At 33.3% G+C, this 16,247-nt stretch overlaps 2 protein-coding genes across 2 annotated transcripts; one reads left to right on the forward strand and one right to left on the reverse strand.

Annotated features, from left to right (window-relative positions):
- Positions 1-2,497: 2,497 nt before the first annotated feature.
- LOC110814092 (thermospermine synthase ACL5-like) lies at positions 2,498-5,346 on the reverse strand. The gene is made up of 10 exons (XM_022041434.2): positions 5,114-5,346; positions 4,423-4,489; positions 4,179-4,273; positions 3,963-4,065; positions 3,758-3,846; positions 3,505-3,661; positions 3,255-3,330; positions 3,101-3,159; positions 2,878-3,014; positions 2,498-2,760 (listed from the first exon to the last, which is right to left on the reverse strand). Exons 1-10 carry the CDS (start codon positions 5,242-5,244, stop codon positions 2,682-2,684), a joined length of 993 nt encoding a protein of 330 aa, XP_021897126.1. The 5' UTR covers positions 5,245-5,346; the 3' UTR covers positions 2,498-2,681.
- A 2,764-nt stretch (positions 5,347-8,110) lies between these two features.
- LOC110814057 (primary amine oxidase-like) lies at positions 8,111-11,375 on the forward strand. Its single transcript, XM_088214681.1, has 5 exons — positions 8,111-8,972; positions 9,598-9,982; positions 10,107-10,220; positions 10,466-11,004; positions 11,174-11,375. Exons 1-5 carry the CDS (start codon positions 8,212-8,214, stop codon positions 11,373-11,375), a joined length of 2,001 nt encoding a protein of 666 aa, XP_088070807.1. The 5' UTR covers positions 8,111-8,211.
- Positions 11,376-16,247: the final 4,872 nt, after the last annotated feature.

Genomic DNA, 16,247 nt, shown 5'->3' on the forward strand with positions numbered 1-16,247 from the left:
CTCGTTAAAATAATTAAAATTTTAGAGTTTTATTTGAGATTGAAAGGATATATCAGTTATCCAATTAGTACCATTGTGGGATCAAGATTTTCACTATCACAAGGGGAGACACATACAGATAAACCACGCAAATTGGTCATAGCAATATGTCTCCAGGTGATTTAGAACAAAATACACATCTCAACCACGTCTGGAAGGGCTTTTATCCACTCAAGGATATGGTTCATCACACTGTTGAATTTCAATCATACTAATTTTAAATGAATTATCTCTAAATTTTCACTTCTTTCAATCTTTGTATTATTTTCTTTCTTCTTATTTTAGTTAAGATTGATATTTTATTTTATTTTATTTTATTAAACATATTCAAATTTCTATCCATCGCTACCCTTTTTCTCTTTCTAATATAGTCTTCTTATTTTAGTTAGGTTATAAACAGATTTATTTGTTAATGTTAGTTTTCTTTTATTTTGTTCTTGGTAATTTGTTATATATATATTTTTAAATTTTATTTTATTTTTATTTTTTTAATTTATTATTTTTTCCTACTTAACTTCTAATTTTTCCAATTTTCCAAATTTTTCCTAATTTAAATCGCTAATTATTTATAAATTTCACTCTCTAATTATTTATAAATTCATCATTCTATTTCAATTTTCCTTCCTTCTAACTTGTAGTTCATACTAATTTTTATTTAAACATCATACCATACATTCACACACTTTAGTTCAAGAAAATGAATTTTAAATTATCTAATTATTTAAAAACAATTCTATTTAAAAAATTGGTTCTTCAACTAGTTCACCAACCCACCTTTGAAAGCAAATATCTTTCAATCTAATTCATAAAATTCATTAAAACTCTATGCTATGGAAGCTTCGGGTTACCTACTGCTTATACCTGCTATTTTGAAGTCTCTAATAAGGGAATCAAGTTTTAAAAAGTCTATAAAGTTGAGCAAAAATCTATAGGAAAAAAAATCTTTCTAAAGTCATTGATAAACCAATGACTTGCATGCAAAGCTTGATTTTGATTTAATTTGAACTTCAAATATGTTCTAATACATGTGGACTATCTCTAAAGTATTTTACTTAATTAAAATAGAAAGAAAAGACTTAGAAAATCACTCACGAATGTCCATGTTTGATCACACTGAAAGGGGATTGGGTCACTGGAAAACCTAGTCGGATTTTGTAATTTCTAGCTCTAGTTGGCTATAAATCACCTCGCCCTCATGGTTCTTCCCTTCTCGATGTGAATCCGCTATTCTTTTCTCTTCTCTCCAATGTAGGTGGCAGTCTTCGGCCTCCCTCTTCTTTTCTTTCTTTTCTTGCTTCTTTTGTTTTTCTTTTCTTTTTTTCTACGGCATGTTTGGCTGATCAAGGACAGGGAAGGGTGGCTTAAATACCCTCTCAGCCACCTGATTGTAGTACATAGCTGTATGCGGTCCGTGCGATCAGGGCTCATTAGTAGCATTCTTGTAATTTTTCTCACCCATGTCTTAGTCGTCGAATCTCTTGACTTTTGATCTAGACCTTTTATTTTTCTCTTCTGTTGATTTGGTTCGTTTGTTTTTTTTTGAATCGTTGGATAAAAAAAAATGCATGCAGGATCGCAATGATTACCCTTTGTATGCTTAATCGCAATGATTAGCTACTAAAAAGTTCTCGTGTTGTACCCCTCTTTTTACGGGTAATACATTAAATGTTACGCGGGACCGGTTCCACTTTCTACCAGTTCATTCACCGGCATGAGTTGCGGCGCTGAAATGTTTTATTTAATATAATAATACAAATAAAAGTGATGGTGAAGGATGATCGGACATTGTTTGATAAACAATGATGGTTTCTCAAGTGTACCTCTCTGGTATATATGGAGAAGGGGACAACCTTTACGAGTGGGTCCATGTGGATTAAATTACACACACCATCGATGATGTATTCAAATTTCTAATGGCATTTACAATTGATAAACGCAAAAAGATGATTTGAATATTTTAGAAAGTTAGATATATAGTTCTCAAGAGTACAATTTGAATACTTATAAAAATTTGAGGATCAAAAAAGATATTTGAACTTTTAAATATATTTATATGTTACGTTAAATTTTGGTTTTATTTTAATGATTATTTTTAAAATTTAAAATTTACAGTAAGAAAGGAAGAAGTTGATTATGAGAAGGAAGAGTTAATTAATTTTTTTAAAATAACATTAATTTGGTATGAATACAAAAACACAAAGGATATACTGTAAGAATTACCCAAAAATTTACTGGAGAGATGGCACCGGTGAAGGGAACTTTTATTGAAAAGAAAGTTACTATTAATTTATAATTTTTTTCTTTGTGGATATTTTTTGATGACTTCGAATTCAAGTATCAAATTCTACCAAAATAAGGATATCCATATATTTGTATGGTATATGTATATATATATGGTAGTGACTAGGTCATTTGACCATCGAAAGTTTTGTTAGGAAGAGTTACTCTTTCAGAAAACTCAAAGAAGGACATTGCAAATTCCATTACCATTATATCATTATACCAAACAGTTCAAGTAACTACACAAAATCAAATTAAGTAAAAAAAAAAAAGTGATTACGGAACAGGAACCAGAAAAAAAATAAATAAAGTTTTTAATTTCAGTCTTCTTTTTGTTCTTGTGATCTGCCAATTTTTGAACTTCAACCTTGATTGTTCTTGCCATAGCCGTATATAAATCTTGCCGTTCCCTCAGTGTAAACATGCGTCTCATTGTCAAGCCTGTCAAACATTCACATAGATTGATTGAGTTATTTTTTATTAAATTATATTAAAAATTTTAAACAATATCAAAATTAAAAATTCAATTAATTCAAACTTAATTATTTAAGAACTCACGATTTTCTCACAGCTTTGCTGAGCGTAGCCGCCGATGTAAAAGTTTTCCCATCAAGAAATCTGTTCTCCCCTTTGATTCTCTGTTTCATTCTCAAATCTACCTCTTCTGAACTTGCCGTTAATGGCGAATCTGATGCCTACCGTTTAATTTTCAACAATTATTATTTTTTTCTTTGTATTACAGAATTTAATATTAGCTGGTGTGTATGTGTGTATGAATTACCATGATCCATCCCCAAGTATCGGCATAAGAAGGAATATGAGCAGAATAGGGCACAACATCTGCACGGTCAAAACATTAAAATTCACTAAATTTATAATTATTTTTGTGTTAATTAGCAACAAATAATTAAGATTAGGCATCAAATTCGGCTTACATTTGAACACCTGCTTTAAAGTATGGTAGATGCATGTGAATACTTCCGTGTGGCTAAATATTCCAGCGGGTCCAGCCTACAAAACACCCAACCATTTTGTAAATTTATGTATATTAAACACATGCCAAGAATATATAATTTAGATGAGATAATACTTCTATTCTAAAATTTGAGGAGTTTTTCCCTCGTATTTTTGTGGGTCTCCTATATATATATAGATATATATATATATGTATATATGTAAGTATACCTGGGTGACAAATATGCCACCATGATTGAGTCTAGGTTTAACAGTGAACTCATAGAAGGATTTGGTGTAGAGCTTGTAACAAGGGCCTCCTTCAATTGGATCTGCCAGATCTCCTATGATCACATCATGTCCATCTGTTCTACTTTCTAGCTCCACCCTGTACCAGATTACAATTAAATTAATTCACAAATCAGATTAATGATTAATTATGATGTAATTAATTAAAATTATTTAATTAATTTAAGGACTAAACCTGGCATCATTGATGACAAGCTCCAGTCTCGAATCGCAGAAGGCTTCTCTGTTCACAATTAAATATGACTTGCAAAATTCCACCACCTCCTGTAAATTTTATTAAATTTATTGAATTTTTTTTTTAGAAAAAAATCAGAAGGAATACATACATATACGTAGATGATAACAAACCAAACTTAATTAAGAGTAAATATTTTGATCACCTCGTCGATGTCACACATGACAACTTTTTCCACTGTCTTGTGTCGAAGAATTTCTCTTGCTGTCGAACCTTCACCACCTCCCATGACAAATACCTTTTTCGGACTGTAAAAAAATACATTTAATTACCAAATTGATAATTAAGGTTTCCAAAAAAAAAAAAAAAAGGAAGATTATATTTGAATTAACAAGAAAACTCGAAAAAGAAAAGAAACTACTTTGGATGATGAATAAGTGCTGGATGAACAAGACATTCATGGTAGATAAATTCATCTACTTCTGCACTTTGGAGCTTCCCATCAATCACCAATGCCTGTAAATATTACACCAAAAAATAGATGTATTTTCTTTTTGAGCTCTGTGAATTACAAAATATAAAATAATCCAACATGCACATATATAAGTTCATTTGTATATAACATATTATTAATTATAAAGTCAATTTGTTTGGTGATGATGAACCTTGCCAAAGGGCTTTGTATCTAGTAATGCAATGTCCTGGAACTGTGTGGCTCCTGTGTGCAATATACTGTGACACAAGGAAACAAAATAATGAATCTTAATTATATATTTCCCAGTAACATATATATATATTTATATATATACATATATGAGTGAGGAAAGAATGTTGAGGATCCTGATATTTGCAATATACTGTGACACAAGGAAACAAAATGATGAATCTTAATTATATATTTTCCAGTAATATATATATATATATATGTATATGAGTGAGGAAAGAATGTTGAGGATCCTGATATTATGGGTTTAAAAAATTCAAAAAGTTCAATATTTATATCTTGTCTGCACTTTTCATGACCAAGACAACAACAAACTTTTTTTGCTTGTAGAAAAACATTATCTTTTTACTTTTTAATTATCAAGAAACTTTGTCCTTTTTTTATAATACCATCCATTGGAAATGTTTTTTTCTTTTCACTTCTATTGTAGCTTGCCCTTGATTTTGGGAACTTGTCATAAGCTTTAATATCTTAGTATGAGGCAATAAGAAACTAGAGACGAGAAGAAAATTTTGCGAACAAAAAAAAAAAAACATGAAACCTATTTAAAATGATTAAAAAATATCAAAAAATTTTGGGTTGTGGACTCGTATATCTAAAAATATAAAAGAAGTAAATGTTTGTAGAGGTACCTATTTAGAGCAAAACACCATCTGAGATTCTCCTCTATTTCTTCTTCATACCAGCAGCTCTTTCTGTAACCTGCCAGTGTATGGTTCTTCCCATTAATTCCATTGCCATTAGAGCAAGAAATTTCTCCCATTTCTGATTTTACACCAAGTAGGCAAAAAAGAGAGGATAATTTCAGAGAGGGAGAGAGAAAGATAGGTTAATTAATTTGTGAGGAGAAGTGGGCAGATGGTGCAGAGTATAAATAGAGAGAGTGGGAGAGAAATAGAAGAAAGGCAATGATTTGATTTGGGTGCGAAAAATCCTATCGAAGTGGGTGTGGTTATAGGACCTTTAAAAAGGCACCCAAAAATCCTCTTGGATTTGCGTAACTGGATACACACCCTTATATATATATATATATATATATATATATATATATATATATTTCCAAAAATGTAAAACTTCAAGCACCATCTAAATAAATTCATGTTGTCATCTTCTTGGTCTTTGCTAGCTATATGTTATCTCTTCTCACAAGCTACGTACATCGTACCATACTGGCTACACGACAACTACATTTCATAATTCTTGCGCATGCATATATATATATATATATACACACACATATGTATACACATAAGCTACACCACGTTCATGTGCACGCATGTTATCTATGTATATTTATGCCTGGGTGTTCCATCTTTTACTATAATTAATTGATTAGACTAGTGTATGTATATATCAAGATATCTTATCAACTTATGTTGATATATATGTATTTATGATAATAAAGACCGTCATATATAATGATTTAGTTTTTTTTTGTAATTTAAGATATATACTTATTTTCAAATTTTCTTTAGCTTTGAATTTGTTAAAAATATTTTTGCAGAAGAGTGTGATTATTAAATATAATAATGATAAAGAATTCGCTGTTCAATATTGCAAGCTGATAATGTATGATATATGTACATATATATATATGTATATATATATGCATGCCTACTTTTTACTTTCGTGGGTTATTGCCTAAAAGGCATTTTGTAGTGCGGGTTATTGCCTAAAAGGCATTTTGGCAGTGTGTGGATGGCGTAGATATGTACATGCATATATAGTTGGTGAAGATAAGTTTTGGGAATGACATGCATGCGGGTGATGATGATGATGATGATATATGCATATGCATATATATATATATATATATATAAGTGAGTAAGAGAGAAAAAAAGGGGTTGAATTGAGATTGGATATTTGTGGGGAGAGACAGTTACCCAGAAATGAGGTAATAGTTTAAGTTAGAGTTGGTATAGCGTGCAGTGAAGCCATCATCATATATTCCCTGTTTGCTTGAAAAGATGAGGAAACAATGCAGGCGCACTCATAATAACCCCACCATCAAACACTTAACTCAATACCCATTGCATGCTGGATCCCCTGCCTGCCATCAAAATCTTTCAACCCCACCATTATCAATTTCAATACAAACAAAAACCATATATATATATATATATATATATATATATATATATACATACATACACACACCCTGTACTATTAATAATTCACTTAATTCATTTTAATCATTCTAAATCTTCATCTTATCTTACAAGTTAATTACTGTTAGTTATCAACAATTTGGATAGATATGAAATATTTGATTGACTTAATTTAATTTTTATGAAGAATCATTTTGTTCTACTTTCTGAAAGTTCAAATGCATTTTGAACTATGCAAGCCATACATTTAATCACAAAAAATTTTAATACCTCTTAAACTTTAGTTTCCCCTCCCCCCTCTCCCCCCCCTCCCCCCCCCCCCCCCAATTTGAGTTATTTTATCTATTTAAAAGAGTACATAAATGATTTATAATCTAAGTGTGATTGTAAAGTTTATCTTGTAACTATATCTTACATTTACTTCAAAGTGTATCTTAATTTTGTCTGAACTAATTATTATTACTATTATTTTAATTTAAAAAATAAAAAAAAATTAAAAAAAAAGAGACAAAATGCATTTTTTTAAAAAAAAAAAAAAAAAAAGAAAACCCAATCCCAAAATTCTTTTCATTTAAACCCAAATGCTTTTATTAATCCATTTTAAACCGAATATCTGCTCTTTTCAAATGGAGTCAGCACACCAGAAAATCAATTTCAATTTATTCAGCCCAAGCCTGTTCCGTTCAGCTCAATCAAATTTCAGCCATATAAAACGACGCCGTTTCAATGTATGCACTACAAAGAGAAAAAAACCAAGTACTTAAAATTATTAAAACGAAAAGTTGGTGAAATACCCTATCAAATAAACTCTTGTTTTTACCAAGCCTTCATGATTTGTTGTCATTTTATTATCTATAAACAAAATTAAAATTTACGTAGAGGTTGAAACATCAATTATAAGTATATTATGAAAAAACATTACACATAATAAAATTTTATTTTCGGAGAAAAAATGTGTAAATGGATGATATTTTCACTGAGAATCACAAAAGATTACAAAATAATTCTTCTGAATCTTTTTGAGTTAAAATTCTATACAATTTTTAGAAAAAGACAGTATGATTTGAATTTACATTTTGCAGACGAATCTACACTAATTATAAAAAAAATTGTTTATATCTGTATATTTACTCCAAAACAAGATTACCAAATACATACAGATGAAGAAATTGACCCCAAAAAATCTATTATGGTCAGCTATTTGTCATCCATCTAATTACTCTCTCCTTTGTTTTTTTTTCTTCCATTCTTTAAATGAGTTTTGGCCATTTTCCTATAATCCTATAATATAAAAAGAAAAAAGAAAATCACCAAATATATCAGCTTACTACCGTCCGTATATTATGACTCCGATTGTATAAATTTGTATAATATTATTCGATTTTATACAAACTATTTTTCCTTCAATGGAATATGATATATATAGAGGTTCAAAGTCCTACAGTGTAATATGTAATATCGGATTGGTGTCCTAGAGTATGTGGGGCCTGATAATATTAATTATATATTGTTTAGAGAATTAATGACATATATATATATATATTGCATGTAAACTAAACTATAATTGAGAAACTACTATTATTAATTCAAAACTCTTGTATGACTTATAGTCAATTGGTCTTATGGATTCAGGTCTGAAACTATTCTTCCTCTTCTGCTTCATCTCCTTCCCCTCGATCTGCACCAGCAAACACCACCCGCTAGACCCTCTATCTAGAAAAGAGCTCACCCTAATCAAGACCATCCTCAACAAATCATACCATAACCTAACCTTTCACTACGTTGGGTTAGACGAGCCAGAAAAGACAGTTCTCCTACCATGGCTATCAAGACCCACCAAAAAAACCTTACCACCTCGTCGAGCTCTTGTCATTGCTCGACTCCATAAACAAACTCATCGCATCATCGTCGACTTATCCTCATGCTCCATAATATCCGATAAACTTTATGAAGGATTTGGCTACCCTTTGCTCACAATTGAAGAGCAAACAACTGCGTCGCTCTTGCCATTGTCGTACGAGCCATTTCTGGATTCAATCAAGAAGAGAAATCTTGATTTAGCCAGTGTTGTTTGCTCGACTTTTACAGTTGGGTGGTTTGGAGAAGAGAAGATGGGAAGAAGAGTATTGAAGATTCAGTGTTTCCATCCAAAAGACACTGTCAACGTGTACGTAACGCCCATTGAAGGAATAACCCTAGTTGTTGATCTAGACGAGATGAAGATAGTTGATTATAGTGACAGGATACGAGTTCCAGTGCCTAAAGCTGAAGGAACTGATTACAGATCCTCAATGCAAAAACCTCCATTTGGTCCATCTTTAGCATATGCAGCCATTTTAGAACCAGATGGTCCAGGCTTTAAGATTGATGGCCATAAAGTCAGGTTAGTATCAAAATATTAGCCTTTTCAGAATTGAAGTTTTTTCTTTTTGAGTACTAGAGGAATTATTCATTTTTCATGTTGTGAAACTATTAAATGTTGAGACCTCTCATTAAAAGAAGTATCTTCACAAGGCACGTGGAGAAATATGAGTTTAATGCCGAATCTGACAATTTAGCATTTCACCAGTCAAATGAAGCATGAAAGCTTAAAAAACGGTGAGATAAACTTTTTTTTAGGATAAACTTAAATAATTTATTAATTAAATGATATATAATATTAATTTTTTAACCAAAATATACAAATCAACTTAAATATATAATCTCTTACAAAAAGACTGAAAGATAAGTTAGGATCTAAAAATTTTTGACATTGAAAACAAATGGGTCTTGAGGATATAAGAGTGAAATAAATTTTGATGCTATTTTTCTTGTTACTAGTTACTTTTATTTCAAATGAATATAATTGCACATATAATTTTAATTAAATCTTCTTAAAAATTGAAAGAGATAAAATATTAGAGAACATTTTTGTTTTATTTAATGTATGTAGTTTATTGTAAATTAAAAATGAAAGAGAGAAAAAACTAGATAAAATCCTAACTTTATATAATTATGATTTTAAACAGTTGGGCGAACTGGGTATTCCATGTGGGATTCGATGTTCGAGCGGGTCCAATAATATCTCTTGCATCCATTTATGATGTTGAGAAGAGTAAATTTAGAAGGGTATTATACAGAGGGTATATTTCTGAGATATTTGTGCCATATATGGATCCATCTCCAGAATGGTACTACAAGACTTTTTTTGACTCTGGTGAATTTGGGTTAGGCCAAGGAGCAGTCCCACTTGAACCATTTACTGATTGTCCAACAAATGCACAATTCATGTCTGCATATTATGCAACTCAAGATGGCACACCAGTCAAAATACCCAATGCCTTTTGTATTTTTCAAAAGCATGCAGGGAATGTCATGTGGAGACATACAGAATATGATATTGGAGACCAAGTAGTAAGTTTTTTTCCTTTTTAAAAAAAATTATATTTCTTATTATTTTTGTTGAATATTCTTTTTAACTTTTAATTTGTTTAAATTTCTAAACTGATCATAATTATATATGTAACTAATGTGACAGATAACAGAAATTAGAACAGAAGTGACGTTGGTTGTTAGGATGGTTATAGCAAGTGATAATTATGATTATATTCTCGATTGGGAATTCAAGCCATCTGGATCCATTAATATAAAGGTACCCTTTTATTTTTTTTATTTTTTTTAACTTTAGTAGTTATGGTACTTTTAGCCAACTCTTAAGTATAAAGATTAATGTTTACACTGTTCGGCTAAAAATAGATCATCTACTTTAAAAGATAAATAAAAAAAATATTTAATTACTGGTAAATTGATCTATTGAGATTAATATAAAAGTACTTTAACAATATAGGAGATAGTAATTGACTAAATTAACTATTTATGACTTTTGTTCCTCTACAGGTTAGTTTAACAGGAGTGTTAGGAGTAAAAGGAGTAGTGTATAATCACACTGATGACATAAAAAATGATACACACGGTACTTTGCTAGCAAATAACACCGTTGGTACATACCATGATCACTTATTTACCTACCATCTTGATCTTGATGTTGATGGAGATGTTAATTCCTTCATAAAAAATAATTTGGTGACGAAACGAGTGACAGACTACAGTTCTCTTAGAAAGAGTTACTGGACAATTGTGAGCGAAACAGCTAAGGTTGAATCTGAAGCTCGAATTCAACTTGGTTTAAAGCCTATTGAAATGATTGTGGTTAATCCTAATAAGAAAACAAAGCATGGAAACAATGTTGGTTACCGCTTGATTCCAGAGTCAGCACCAACTTCTTTACTTTCTAATAATGATTACCCTCAACTTCGTGCTATCTTCACCAAATATAATATATGGGTCACTCCATATAATAAATCTGAAAAATGGGTAGGAGGAGAATATACTGATCAGAGCCATGGTGATGATACTTTAGCTGTTTGGAGTCTCAGGTATCGAATTTTAATCTGCTGAATATCTATTGCTTCATTACTAATACTAAAATACTAATTTCACACTCGTCCAAGTATGAAAATCTATATATACTAGTTTTTCTATTTGTTGGACAACTATTCTTAATATTTTATATTTTTTATGTATTATTTGTTATCTTATTTGCAGGAATAGAAAAATTGTGAATGAGGATATAGTCTTATGGTATACCTTTGGGATTCATCATGTTCCTTGTCAAGAAGATTTCCCTGTGATGCCAACAATTAGCACCGGATTTGAGCTTCGACCCACCAATTTCTTTGAAAGCAATCCTGTGCTTAAAACCAGACCTCCTGACTATGCACATTGGCCTAATTGTTCTACACCATAATAGGAAGTCCAGGTTTTGCTTCACAGCAAAAAACTCATGAGAAGTTTCAGCTTATTAACTTAAAAGGAAATAAAGTCATGAATTAAATGCGAAAGCAAAATAATATAATTTAGAGTTTACATTCCTTACACAATAATTTAGAATGCTCAATAGGACTACGAGAATGGTCTTTCTAAAAGAAATTATGAAAATTAAGGAAATAAATAAAAAAACTAATAACTGAGTATTCTAGAATGACCTTCACTCGCCTTTGAAGAGAGTCAGAGTGGTGAACAATTCATAACCCTCTTGTTGATCGGGATCTGGATCTTGGTCCTCTTGATCTGAAATAGTTAATGAAAAGGTGAGCTACACTATCTCAGTAAAAATATCACACTACTCACCGATACAGAAACTGAAAGTTGGTAAAAATTATAAAAATAACTAATGGAGCTTTTGATTTAAGTAAATTCATTTATCATAAGAAAAAACCATTTATTGCATATATTTACTGTTGCGAGATTTCTAAAATCGACCTATAGAGATACAATAATTCAAATAATATTTCAATTTTATTTTCAAGTGAGCAATAGCAACCACTTTTCCTTTTTATTTGCCTATTGGTATCTCTGGAGCCCATAAGAATGTCCCACTACACGTGAACCAATATTCAATATTGTTAACTAATCGGTCATTCTCATACCCTGTGCGATATGAGCGCTAAAAATATCATCCCTCAATACTCCATCCGATATGAGGGTGAATCGGGTCGTCTTCATATCCCGTCCAATATGAGCGCCAAAAATACCAATCCTCGATACCCCGTCCAGTATGAGGCAATGTTCACGGTAGGATTTTCTATGTATCTGGTCCGTCCACCATCTCTTCGGATATCCAGTGAGGCTACCATTCATTAATTCACACGACCAATCAATTTTTCGTTTGCACATTAATTATTAATTTCACAAATTAACCGTAAATCACGCAAGACAAGCAATATATATCAAGGAAGCACAATTGAATTAATTAATCATTCCAGTATATCATCATGTATTTAAAGCTGTAAATTCAACCATCAGTTAAACAGAACAACAAAAAATGACTAACCGATTTCCGACTCCATTGGTAACCTGTAATTATTCTCAAAAATTTTTAAATTATACAAAATACCATATTACCAATTATTAAGTTTCAATTCTATAATAGGGAATAAAGTGAGAGATTCTTACCCAAATTGGTGTCTTAAATACTAAATTTTCTACTGCGTCTACTAGTAGTACCCAAGTTTCTTGAATTTTTCTGCGGAGATTAAAACACGCTTCACGTACCTAAAAATATCCTAAAAAATTCAAAATCGGTGTTAAAAACTTTTGTCGACCGATTTTGAAATTCCGGCACGGCGACACCGCCGTGCTCCGACAACGGCACCGCTGCCCACAGCTGCGATTTGCCTAGGCCTGGCCGTTTTCGACCAGTTTTGACCGATTTCAGCTGGTTTTATATCCATCCCTGTGAAAAAAAAAACACGTTAGGAGGCATTGGTTGGCCAAAAAAAGTTAAAAAATGAAAACCCACCGACGGCAGAATTTTTAGGTGTGGCGGCTCTGTCGGCTCATTTTCACGGCTGGGTGTTTTCTTTGGTTAACTTCTAGAAAACAGAATGGTGAATACAATGGTAGAAAAATCGCACGAAATAGAAAACGAAAAGGGGCTCATCGGAGGTGGTTTCGAATTTCGCCCACGACGGTGCCACCGGGCTTTGCTCGCAGTTTCGATAGAGACTCAAAATTCTAAATTTACTCCATGTTATGCATCTTTTCTAAGGGCTGCTATTGTGGAATCGGCGGATTGAGTTTCCTTTATTCTCTAGATCAGCTTAGGTTGAACAGTCAGGTGAGCCAAACATGTAACTCTCTTCAGGTCTTGAAGTCGTACCTGTTGCGCGGTTCCTATTACCTTGCATTTTGAAGCCATTAGGTTAGCTAATATACCTACACTTTTTCTACTGAGTGTATTGGCTACCACGTTGCCCTTGCCCAAGTGATACAAGATGTTACAATCGTAGTCCTTGAGGAGTTCTATTCATCATCTCTGACATATGTTGAGATCCTTTTGAGTGAATATGTGTTTCAAGCTCTTATAGTCGATATAGATATGAAAAGTCTCCCCATACATGTAATGGCGCTAAGTCATCAAGGCATGGATAATTGCAGTAAGTTCTAAGTCATGGGTGGGATAATTTTTCTCATGACTCTTCAACTGCCTGGACCCATAGGTTATAACTTTCCCATGCTGCATCAGAACACAACCTAACCCCAGGTATGGGGTATTATTATAAACTGTGTATTCACCTGTTTCACTATGCAAGGCCAACACAAGTGTAGTAGTCAACAGCTTCTTTAGTTCTGAAAAACTCCTTTCACAGTTCTCGTTCCACTCAAACTTGATGTCCTTCTTTGTGAATCGAGTTAAATGAGCAGTTAGACTAGAAAATCCTTCTACAAACCTGCATCCCTAGAAAGCTATGAATCTCCTTGATCGAGGTCAATTTCTCCTAACTAAGCACTACCTCAACTTTTTCGGGGTTCACTGATACTCCACCCTTGATATGATGTGCCCTAAGAAAGTAGTCTGCTCGAAACAAAACCCACACTTACTCAACTTTGCATATAAGTTCTTTTCTCTAAGAATTTGCAAAACCTGAGTCAGATGGTGGGCGTGTTCCTCTCTACTTTTTGAATAGAACAGGATATCATCGATAAATACAATGATAAACTGATCTAGGAATTATCTGAAAATTCTGTTCATCAAATCCATGAAGATGACTGGTGCATTGGTTAGTTCAAATGGTGTGACCAGGAACTCATAATATTCGTACTTGGTTCGGAAAGCTGTTTTGGGAATGTCTTTTGCCTTGATCTTTACCTGATGGTAACCTAAACATAGGTCTATTTTGGAGAATGTCTGGGTACTCTGCAACTGATCAAAAAAGCCATTGATCCTGGGGAGGGGGTACTTGTTCTTGATCGTAATCTTGTTCAGTCCTCTGTAGTCAATACATAACTTTAACGTCCCATCCCCCTTCCTTACAAATGTGACTCCAGCATCCGAATGTGACACATAATGTCAGATGAATCCACTATCCTGCAATTCATTAATCTGTTTCCTCAACTCTTCCATCTCGACATGACTCATGCAGTAAGGGACAATCGAGATAGGCTGGATGCTCGGCTAAAAATCTATAGTGAATTCAACTTCTCTGTCTACTAACAGTCCAGGTAGTTCATCCGAAAATATATCTGAAAAGTCTCAGACTACTATAATCTCTCGAATGCAAATTTTTTTCTTAGGTTTACCTACTTAAAAAAAACAGCCGAGTTAAAACATTTGTTAATAGGAAAATTGCCATGAGGGAATAATGTTTAAAGAATTTTATTAATTTGTAAATGACTCTTCATTAGAAGGGTTAAATATAAGTCTTTTGTGAAAATAATCTACGGTGGTATGATACGTTGCTGGCCAGTTCATTCCTAGAATTACATCAAAGTCCCCTGCGTCAATCTCTATTAGGTCCACACTCAATTTTTTATCTATTATATTTATGATACAAGCTCTGTATATAATATCCCCTAGTAGTGTCCTACTCTTAGGCATAGACACAAACAACACAGAATCAAGTCTTTCAGGTAATACATTTAAGTTTAGTATAGAAACATGTGAGACAAATGAATGTGAGATACCAGTATCAATCAAAACATGTGTAAGATGATTACAGGCAATGTATGTACCATGTATCACATTTGGGTTTACCTCTGCATCCTGCTGAGTGAGGTTGTAAGCTCTGCCCTATATAAGAGGTCTGACTTGATTCTGATTATTCGAGCACTCTCTCACGTAATGCTGGACACTCCTACATATACGACAAGTATTATTGAAGCGATAACATGGTCGGTTCCTATGATCTTTGCCACAGTGCTGACAAGTACTACCACATCCTGTTGCCAGAATATTATGAGGAACCTGAGTCACTAGCCTAGGTCTCTTCTTCTGTTAAATAGGTGCAATGGGTGCTGGTCTGTGGTGTGAAACCGGGGGCCTGAGGTTCCCTACTGCTGGAGGCAAGATGCAAAGGTTCCTCTCCACTAGTTGTGTCTTTGCAAGAATGATTGAGTAAGTACTGAGCTCGAACAAATACAGCTGCTATCTAATCTCATGACAGAGGCCCCACTCGAACTTTTTTACATTTCTGCCTTCATCCATCATGCTCTTAGGGGAAAACTAGCCCAACTCTAGGAACTTTTGAGTATATTCTGACACAGTCATATCACTCTAGACCAGGTGTGCAAACTCTATTTTCTTCATATGTCGGAGATGCTGTAAGAGGTACTCTGCATTGAAGGCCATAGAAACTGTTTCCAAATGACTAGAATTGGCAGGATGACCTGCTTGAGTTGCCACCAGCGACCTACTTCTCCCACCAGCATGTAGGTGGCGAGTATAACTCTCTGTTCAGGAACCACTCCAAGAGTCATGAAATCCTTCTCTATCTCAGCTAACTAGTACTCAGTCTCTTCACATGAGGATGTTCTTGCAAAAGTAGATGGGTTTAATCTTTTGTACATCTCAATGTAGCCTGGGTCAATCATGGGTGGAACTGGGTCCTGTGGAAGAGGGACCGGATTATGCTAGAGAGGGACCGGATAGCCATGTGGTGGTACTGGATGATACGGTGGAGGCACTAGATTATACTGTGATGATGTCGAGTGATGCGGTTGGGGCATCAGACTATACCATGGTGGTACTGGTGATGCAGTTGGGACACCGGACCATACTGTAGTGGTGCCGGATGGTACTGTAGAGAAGCAGGGTCGTACTGGGGTGGCTCAAGATCCT

The sequence above is a fragment of the Carica papaya genome, chromosome 3 (assembly GCF_054855325.1).
Source record: "Carica papaya isolate Zhongbai chromosome 3, ASM5485532v1, whole genome shotgun sequence".
Lineage (NCBI taxonomy): Eukaryota > Viridiplantae > Streptophyta > Magnoliopsida > Brassicales > Caricaceae > Carica > Carica papaya.

What these genes read in the sequence shown, in the direction of transcription:
- LOC110814092 (XM_022041434.2), bottom strand. Translation starts at nt 5,244, where the DNA reads ATGGGAGAAATTTCTTGCTCTAATGGCAATGGAATTAATGGGAAGAAC. An exon ending in ATACAAAGCCCTTTGGCAAG is followed by an intron (nt 4,274 to 4,422) that starts GTTCATCATCAC and finishes TAATATTTACAG; the next exon opens with GCATTGGTGATTGATGGGAA. An exon ending in CTTGTCATCAATGATGCCAG is followed by an intron (nt 3,662 to 3,757) that starts GTTTAGTCCTTA and finishes AATCTGGTACAG; the next exon opens with GGTGGAGCTAGAAAGTAGAA.
- LOC110814057 (XM_088214681.1), top strand. Translation starts at nt 8,212, where the DNA reads ATGGATTCAGGTCTGAAACTATTCTTCCTCTTCTGCTTCATCTCCTTC. An exon ending in ATGATATTGGAGACCAAGTA is followed by an intron (nt 9,983 to 10,106) that starts GTAAGTTTTTTT and finishes CTAATGTGACAG; the next exon opens with ATAACAGAAATTAGAACAGA. An exon ending in CTGGATCCATTAATATAAAG is followed by an intron (nt 10,221 to 10,465) that starts GTACCCTTTTAT and finishes GTTCCTCTACAG; the next exon opens with GTTAGTTTAACAGGAGTGTT.